The sequence below is a fragment of the Erinaceus europaeus genome, chromosome 2 (assembly GCF_950295315.1).
Source record: "Erinaceus europaeus chromosome 2, mEriEur2.1, whole genome shotgun sequence".
NCBI classification, from domain to species: domain Eukaryota; kingdom Metazoa; phylum Chordata; class Mammalia; order Eulipotyphla; family Erinaceidae; genus Erinaceus; species Erinaceus europaeus.
This window is the reverse complement of record NC_080163.1, coordinates 200,204,558-200,214,186: the sequence shown is the minus strand read 5'-3', so window position 1 is coordinate 200,214,186 and position 9,629 is coordinate 200,204,558. Positions and strand designations below refer to the sequence as shown.

Below are 9,629 nucleotides of genomic sequence, written 5' to 3'. Positions count from 1 at the left end.
AGGAAGATGGGTCGATATTGGGGCAGCTTGGAATGTTCCTACTCATGACCACAGACTGTGAGCTCAGATCTACAGGGATGCCATCTCTGCCTGAAGGCATTAATGGCATGAGTGGCTTTCAGGCCCCAGGGGGAGAGAAAGACACACCTTGGTAGCACAAAGAGGTGGGGAGCATGGGACTGACTCCACGGATAATGTTCTCTGCTGGGGCAGGTCCACTAGGAGGCAGACTGGGCAGTGGCTGGCTTAGCTCAGCTGCAATAACAAAACACCACTGCTGAGAGGAAAAAAAAGAAAAAAAGCCGGCAGGAAGTCAATCCTCACCATTCCAGAGGTTGGAAGTCACAGACCAGGTCCCAGGAGTGTCGGCTTCCGAGGAAAGAAAGGCCTCTTACAGCCTGCCGAGCACTGACTTCACCCTGTGTCCTCACAGGCTGGCAGGGGCAAGGGCGCTCTGGGGTCTCTTTCAGAAGTCACATCACCTCATTCATGAGGGCTCCACGCTTATGGCCTAAGCCCCTCCCCAAAGCTTTGCTTCTAACACCATCATGCTGGACAATACATAGATTTGGGGCGAACAGAAGGTCAAAGCAAAATAGGGAGAGTGTAGTAGCACATTCCAAAGAGATACATTTTAAAAAATATTTATTCATTCCCTTTTGTTGCCCTTGTTGTTTTTTTGTTGTAGTTATTATTATTGTCATTAATGTCGTCGTTGGATAGGACAGAGAAATGGAGAGAGGAGGGGAAGACAGAGAGGAGGAGAGAAAGATAGACACCTGCAGACCTGCTTCACTGCTTGTGAAGCGACCCCCCTGCAGGTGGGGAGCTGGGGGCTCAAACCGGGATCCTTTTTTTTTAATGTTTATTTATTTATTCCCTGTCGTTGCCCTTGTTGTTTTATTGTTGTAGTTATTATTGTGGTTGCTACTGATGTCGTCGTTGTTGGACAAGACAGAGAGAAATGGAAGAAGAGGGGAAGACAGAGAGGGGGAGAGAAAGACAGACACCTGCAGACTTGCGTCACCGCCTGTGAAGCGACTCCCCTGCAGGTGGGGAGCTGGGGGCTCGAACCGGGATCCTTATGCCGGTCCTTGCGCTTTGCACCACGTGCGCTTAACCCGTTGTGCTACCACCACCCGACTAGAACTGGGATCCTTAACGCTGGTCCTTGCGCTTTGCGCCATGTGCACTTAACCCGCTGCGCTACCGCCTGACTCCCCCAAATAGATATTTGATGACTCCGGACATAATGCGTACTTGATCCCTGACCGGGCACCTGGAGGACTCTGCTTCCAGTAAAGCTGTCTGCGGACTCCTCACACATAAAAGGGTGACCGTACAAAGGCCTTCCGGATGCAGAGGCACCTGGATTAGCTTGACTCCAGATACGGCTGTGGAGAGTCAGTAACTTACTGAGACTGTGACAACCTCAAGCTGAGTTAGATACAGAGCCAATTCCCTCTGCCTGTATCTTACCCCACTGCTGGTCCTGCTTCCTGTTGAATCAATTCCTTTGTAGCCTGGAGTTCTTGACATATTATAAATCTTGCTATGAGAAGGGTTCTGGCCCATAAGGAGCTGCTCCATTGCTTGTCCCCTTCCCTTAGGGATTCATACATGTTCAATGGAGCCACCTTCAGGGCCTCAGTCAGACACATAACTTGCGTCTTCTCTCTGAGTGATCTCTAGAGTTTATTGGTCACCCTGTCCTGCGGGTGGGCAGTGTGACAGGAGAAGGACTTTATTTTTATTTAATTTTTAAAAAATATTTATTTTCTTTATTTATTCCCTTTTGTTGCCCTTGTTGTTTTGTTGTAGTTATTATTGTTGTTGTCATTGTTGGATAGCACAGAGAGAAATGGAGAGAGGAGGGGAAGACAGAGAGGAGGAGAGAAAGATAGACACCTGCAGACCTGCTTCACCGCCTGGGAAGCGACTCCCCTGCAGGTGGGGAGCCGGGGTTCGAACCGGGATCCTTATGCCGGTCCTTGTGCTTTGCGCCACCTGCGCTTAACCCGCTGTGCTACAGCCTGACTCCCCTTTATTTAATTTTTTAAGTATTTTATTTATTTTACTTTTGAGTAAGACACAGAGAAATACCAGAGCACTGCACAGTTCTGGCATATATGATGGTGCGGGGCGGGGGGGTGGGGGGAATTGAACGTGGAACTTTGGAGACTCAGGCATGAGAGTGTCTTTGCATAACCATTATGCTATCTACCCCCTCCCCAGGAGAAGGACTTTCAGGTTATCCCTGTGGGTAGATTTTTAGAGCTGCTGGGTACACAGAAGTGAAGCACTAGGGATAGTGGGAATGAACCTGCTCAGGTGAGAGTTTTAGGCCATCAGGGTGAAGTCAGGTGTGTGGTTTCTTTAGAAAAGGCTTCTTTCTGGCTGGTGGTCAGCTCTGTATTTCCTTCATGTATGGTGAGTATACATATAGTCATCAGGGTTCTAGCTGCAGTTCAGTGCCGTCACTGAGTCCACCACTCCTGGCGGCCATCTTTTTCACTTCTATTTCATCTGATAGGATAGTGAGAAGTTTAGAGGGACGGTGGAGTTAGAGAGGGAGAGAGAACCAGAGACACCTGCAGACCTGCTTCACCACTTGTAAAGCATCCCCTCTTCAGGTGGAGAGCAGGGGCTCGAACCGAGGTTCTTGGTGCATGGTAATGTGTGTGTTCAAACAGGTGTTCTACCGCCAGGCCCCCTGTGTATTTTCTGCTTACTGACCCTGTGCTCTCAGAGACACTGCAGCTGCAAAACACCCCTAAGAAGACCTGTTTCCCTTCCTGTCTCCCCTTTATTTCTTGACCAGTGGTAACCTTGATCTTCTTGTCACCCAAGAGAAAAACCTGAAAAGTGTCCTGATCATCTCCCTAGTGCCCTGCCATCTCTGTCCCCAGATGCTACCTGTATTACTCCTCGACATGTCTAAGATTGGGGGAGTCCCTTTCAAGAGCACCCTGCTTTCATCTCTGCCATCACCAATTAGTTTGGATTACCCCAACAGTCTGCTTCCCTGGCCCAGCTCACCCCTTCAGGGCATCTTCCTCAGCTCCTCCAGCAAGTACTTTCCAGAATCTTCCAATGGGACCATCAGCTAGAGGCCTTCTAGTCTGGCCTTTTATTCCAGCTGCCATGGGGTTTCCTGACATTGAAATGCTACCATCTTAAATGGCAAAGGCAGCCTTAGGATATATCTCCCTGCCTCCAGGTAAGACAGTGGGCTCTGTCTGGGGTCAGGTTAAATGGGTTGCAGAGTTCCATGAGGCCTGTTTATAAAGCCCCTTGAAGAAAGATCAGAAAAAACTCACAGAGTAGCAGAGGCTGCTGGGAGCCTGACAGAGGGTCTGGCAGTGTTGAGTGTGGAGACGGGCTGTGCAGCATTATCCACACATGGATACAGGGCCCTGGCAGTCTGGGAGGATGGGGTAGGGTTTTCCTGTCTGGACAGAGGAATGAGAGCAGTCCACTGCCTAAGGACTGTCCCTGGGAAGTTCATGGTTGTTTGTGGGGGGTAGAGGAGAGTTTCAGAGAGAAGGTTGAGGAGAACTTGAGAAATAAGGAAGCAAGGACATACTTTAATACTAAAAGAACTAAAGAAATGGGATGAGAGCCACAAGGCCAGTTATTTTCCTGCAATGAGGAGGATGCCAGCATTCACTTAAGTGTGCATGCTCTCATTTTCTCAAAATGCCGGTTTCCTTAGTGAACACAGAAAGTGGGGTACAAAGAAGTGATAAGCAGTAAACTTCACAGGGCCAACCACCCAGGTGGCAGTGCTGGGGTTTGAGTCCCTCCCCAGGTTGGTGGGACTCCATCATCACTTAGCTAGTCAGACCGCAGGAACAGTCGACGCCTCAGTCCCACGGAAAGAGATCATTTCACCACGTCTTCTAGTCATGGGCGGCTGACTGAAATATTTGGGACACTTTGGGAACAAGTCCAAGGTGGCATGACATTTGCAGAGACCTTTACAAATAGCTGATAAAATTGACTTTACTTTTTCCCTCTCCTCTGGAAAAGCACTCATTATGCAATACCATTCAACTAAAACAGAACTGCGGAGGGAAACAGGGCCAGGAGGAGAGGGGTCACTATGCTTTGTTATACATTGTACTGAGAAATCAGAGATCTCCCCACATGATAGGAAATCCAGTCAAAATAATTGGCCACTTTGGTATAAACACCTGGGAACTCTGGCTTTCCACAATTTTCACCCCAACTCACAACACCCCACACATAAGACACGTTGTTGGCATCCTGGCAGACCAACGGGCCTCCAGAGTCCCCTTTGCAGGCGTCGATGGAACCGTCATCTGTCCCTGAGGAAGACAAGGGAAATCACATGTTTACTTTTTTTTTTTGTAATAATATTTTTTTCTTTTTCTTTTTTAAGCATTTTATTTATTTTAGTTTTTGAGAGAGATGCAGAGAAAGACAAGAGAGAAACACCCAGAGCACTGCACAGCTCTGGCTTATGGTGATGTGGGGGATTGAACCTGGGACTTTGGAGCCTCAGGCATGAGAGTCTCTTTGCATAACCATTATGCTAATTTATCCCCACCCTACATGTTGACTTCTTTTCTGCCAAGGCTGCCAGGATGACTTCCTGCCTCTTTTAGACTTTCTGGCTTCCTAACAGGTTGCTTTAAACATTTTTTTTATTATATTATATTTATTTTTTTTTAATAGAAACAGCCAGAAATCAAGAGGGAAGGGGAAGATACAGAGGGAGAGAGACACCCGCAACACTGATTCACCACTCACAAAGCTTTCCCCTTGCAGGTGGGGACCGGGGCTTGAATTTGTAATTCATTGTAATATGTGTGCTCAACCAGGTGCACCACTACCTGGTCCCCCTAACACCTTCCTGACAGGGAATAGCACATCTGTTCCCTTCTCACAGGGCTCAAAGAACTGCTCAGATGCAGACTGGGAAACGCTCCGACTTCAGCTCATTCTCCAATTCTAGCCAGCACTGCCTCTTCTTTCTGTACGTGTGAAGGGCAGCCGCTGAATGGTTGAGTAAGAAAACTTTAGCGGGTGTGAGTGTGGGGGAGAGGTGGGTGGCAGCTCACCCAGTTAAGCGCACACAGTACTAAGCACAAGAACCCACACAAGGATCTGGGTTCAAGCCCCTGGCTCCCCACCTGCAAGGGGGATGGTTCACAAGCAGTGAAGCAGGTCTGAAGGTGTCTCTCTCCCTTTCTACCTCCCCTGCCCCTCTCAATTTCTCTCTGTCCTATCCAATAAAATGGGGAAAAAATGGCTGCCAGGAAGAGTGGATTGTGAGTATCAGCACCAAGCCCCAGTGATGAACCTGGAGGCAAGAGAGAGAGAGAGAGGGAGAGAGAGAGAGAGAGAGAATTATACAAATACTTTGTACTTACTGAGAACTCACCAAATAGCAGTCTGTTCATTGTTTGAAAGCCTGTGAGGCAAGTATCATTTTGTTCCCCATGTTAGGTATGGACAAGCAAGGCACAGAGAAGCCAAATAACTTGCCAGTGGTTATACAGCAAAACAGGCAAACAAAAACCAACACAAAGGCAGGCGTCCAGCAGCAGAGCCTGGAACTGAGCTCAGGCAGTCAGACTGCAGAGCTTGTCCTCTGAGCTGGGACATTGCCTCTTAGTAGATTCTGTGCTGTCCTCCTAGATTTCTCTCTGTAGCCTTGAACTTCATTTTGAGATGGGAGGGTACAGGAAGTGATCCATTTACTTTCTTCTCATCTTCATGCCTTCCCAAGATTTATTTTATTTATTTTTTGGCCGCCAGGGTTGTTACTGGAGCTCAGTGCCAACACTATGAACCCACTGCTCCTGGTGGTCATTTTCCCCCTCTTAGTACATAGGTTAGAGAGAAATTGGGGGGGGGGTAAAGAGAGAAAGATAGACACCCGCAGACCTGCTTCACCGCTCATGAAACTTCTTCTCTGCAGGTGGGTAGCTAGGGATTGAACCTGAATCTTTGCACACTATAATGTGTGCACTCAAGGGTGCATCACTGCCTGGCCTCCAATTTTGTTTTCTTTTTAACTAGAATACCATTCAGAGTGGTGCTGGTGATTGAACCTGGAACATCTAGTGCCTCAGGCATAAAAAAAAATCTGCTCTGCTACTGTGGTTGCTATTTCCTTGACTCTGACTTTCTAAGGCTTTCCCCCTGGCCCTTCCTTTCTAATGTTTTAAAAATATATTTATTGTAGTTGCAGAGATGGTGCAGTGGTTAAAGCATTGGACTCTCAAGTGTGAGGTTCTGAATTCAATCCCTGGCAGTACACGTACCAGAGTGATGTCTTGTTCTTTCTCTCTCTCCTCCTACCTTTCTCATACATAAATAAATAAATCTTTTTAAAAATTATATATTTGTGAGCAAGAAAAAAAGCAAACCAAAGCATTGCTTTGGTTGATGCAATATCAGAGGCTGAGCTTGGAACTTTACGTTTGCAAGGTCAAGCTTTTACCTACTGTGTCACAGACTTCTAGCGTTCTAAATCACTATATTCAAGATGGTATAGGAAGTGAATAACGGTCTTCTTCTGCACCACACTGTTTCCAATGAAGCATCCTACATATACACGCCTGGCTGGTGCCCTGCCTTTGAGTCCCCTGAAAAGCAGGAAGTGCTGTTGGAGTCTTATGTGGATGTCTACTAAGGAGGTAAAGGAGACAGAGGCAAGAAGCGAAGTGGAAATCCCGAGGACTGAGAATCTACTGAAAACGAGAGACATCGCAAATGACAGAGTTTGAACTTTAATTTCATAGTTTGGATTTGATCCTGAATATACCACTTCATGGCTGTAAGCTGTTGGGTAAGTCATATAACTGCTCTGCATCTTGTTATCTTTGTCTGTTAAGACCCGGTTTGGGGGTCAGGATAGTGGCTCAGTGGTCAGGCGGCATGCCTTGTATGTGGTAGGCTCAGGATTTGATGCTAAGCACCACACATAAAAAAAAAAAAGCATATCAGGGGCCAGGTGGTGGTGCACCTGGTTGAGCACACATATTCCAATGCACAGGAACCCAGGTTTGAGCCCCTGGTCCTCACCTGCAGGAGGAAAGCTTTGCAAGTGGTGAAGCAGGACTGGAGGTTTCTCTCTCTCTCTCTCCTCCTATCCTCTTGATTTCTGACTGTCTCTATCTAATAAATAAAGATAATAAAAAATTTAAAAAAGAGAGTTCTTAAAAAATGGCAGAGCAATGCTTTGATCTTGGTGTCTTTCAATTAAAAAAATTAGGGGGCAGGCAGTGGCACACTTGGTTGAGTGCATATATTACAAGGCACAAGGATCAGCATTCAAGCCCCACCAATCTCCACCTGCAGGAGGGAAGCTTCACAAGTGGTGAAGCAGGGCTGCAGGTGTCTCTCTGTTTCTCTCCCTTTCTATCTCCCTCACCCCCTTCCCCTCTCAATTTCTGTCTGTCTCTGTCTAATAAGTAAATAAAATATATTTAAAAAAAAACATTACTAGTTTTATACATGACACTAAATAATTTATAATAAAAATTTTTTTAAAAAAGACCTCTAATTTTCATGTAAGGAAACTCTCTTAAGGCCATACAATGAGTAACTGGTAGAAAATGGGATGTAGGGAGCAGGTAGAAAGCAGAGCAGTTGCGTAAGAATAGACTCTCATGCTTGAAGCTCAGAGGTCTCAGGTTCAACCCCCAGCACCATCATAAGCAAGAGCAGAGCAGGGCTCTGATGAAAAATAAATAAATAAATAAATAAATAAATAAATAAATAAATAAATAAATAAATAAATATCCAGGCAGGGTGATTCCAGAATCTGGGCTCTTAGTCATGTCGCCATTTTGTCAGTGAAGGAAGATTCTCCTGCTGAGGGTTACAGGAGGGCCCTTGGGAGAGAGGGACTGAACTGTGACGATTTGTCTGGCTGCAGAGCAGTGGGCTGGCCTGGTGGGGAGGAGGAGAGACAGTGAGAGGGGAGCCACTGGTCCTACCTGCACACTCCATCTCTTTCTCGTAGTAGCGACCTGGGTAAAACCTGGAGCAGTTGCCTATCAGCTTTAGCTCACCCCACTGAAGGGAATAGACTTTCTGGTTATCTGAACAGAGAGAGAAGACATGCAGACATTTAGATGTTACAAATGAAAAGATCTAGATAAGTACTCTCCTACTTTAGTGAGGTAGTATGATATAATTACCAATAATATATAATTATTGACATATAATCATCGTTGTTATCATAGGAGAATATACATGTGCTTTCATATATGTCTGAACTTGATACAGAGTGAAACAAGGGTGACTTCTTAATAAGCTAGGGTTAACTTCTTTTTAAAAAATATTTATTTATTTACTCCCTTTTGTTGCCCTTGTTGTTTTATTGTTGTAGTTATTGATATTGTTGTTGTTGGGTACGACAGAAAGAAATGGAGATAGGAGGGGAAGACAGAGAGGGGGAGAGAAAGACACCAGCAGACCTGCTTCACCACCTTTGAAGCGACTCCCCTAAAGGTGGGAGCTGGGGGCTCAAACCGGGATCCTTTCTCCGGTTCTTGCGCTTATCGCCACCTACACTTAACCTGCTGTGCTACCTCCAACTCCTTCTTTTTGCTACTAGGGTTATAGCTGGGGCTCAGTGCCAGCACTGTGAATCCATTGCTCCTAGCAGGCGTTTTTATTATTATTATTTTTTCTTTCTATTTTGTTTTGATAGGATAGAGAGACATTGAGAGGGGAGGGAGAAAAATAGACACCTGCAGACCTGCTTCACTACTCGTGAAGCGTTCCCCCTCCACACCGGGGCTCGAACTCTGGTCCCCGCACATAATATTATGTGTGCTTAACTGGGTGTACCACAGCCCAGTCCCTGAGTTGACTTCTTAGTTGAAGAAGAAGATGCAGTTGGTGGCAATCTTGCCCCTCCTCTTAGCACAAATGGAACTTTCTCTTGCTTAGGGAGGAGGGGGGGCTTGAACCCAGGTCCTATGCACTGTGACAAGTGTGACAAGTGTGTTCTGCTGGCTGTACCACTGCCCAGCCCCAGAGTTCACATTTCCTGATGTGATGCTGTTTCACTCTGAACATGAGCAGATTAGATACTGACCATTTCTATTCCCATTCTTTCTCGCCCCCTGCATTCAGGTGAATAGACTGAACACCCTACCTTTTTCTCGGCCCCAGCCAGAAACGATGCACCTGTCATTGGGTTGGAACAGATACGGAGACCAAGGGACGCAGGCTGGGACAGAATTAGGCACGTGACATTCTTTTTGGTGTGGACGCTTTTTCATTTCAATCAAAGCGATGTCATTTTGGTAAGAGGATCCACTGTAGTTCTCATGGAGAATAACTTTATTGGCATAGTAAATTGAGAGCTCATTGTTGGGTCTCAACCAGTCCACCAATGACGTCCATATTTGGTACCGGTGAGCTTTACTGGCTCTGTAATAGGAAGGAGAAAGGAAAGAATAGCAGTGCACTAAGTGAGCTAGTCCTCTGGCCCACACACACATGGAATTCTTTTTTTTAATTATTAATTTTTTTATTGCCACGAGGGTTACTGCTGGGGCTTAATGCCTGCACAGTGAATCTACTTCTCCTAGCAGCCATTTTCCCCCTTATTATTATTGGTTTTTTTTTTCTTTTTT

General features: G+C 46.2%; 1 protein-coding gene across 1 annotated transcript in view; it reads right to left on the bottom strand.

The window, feature by feature from the left end:
- Window positions 1–3,987: 3,987 nt before the first annotated feature.
- Window positions 3,988–9,629, bottom strand: part of CFI (complement factor I) — a 45,005-nt gene continuing 39,363 nt past the window's right edge. Inside the window, exons 13-15 of the mRNA XM_060172355.1 lie at window positions 9,146–9,423; window positions 7,977–8,081; window positions 3,988–4,331 (exon numbers count right to left, since the gene is read on the bottom strand). Of these exons, the coding sequence (XP_060028338.1) occupies window positions 4,114–4,331; window positions 7,977–8,081; window positions 9,146–9,423 (601 nt within the window). The 3' untranslated portion in view covers window positions 3,988–4,113. The remainder of the gene's footprint in view (window positions 4,332–7,976; window positions 8,082–9,145; window positions 9,424–9,629) is intronic.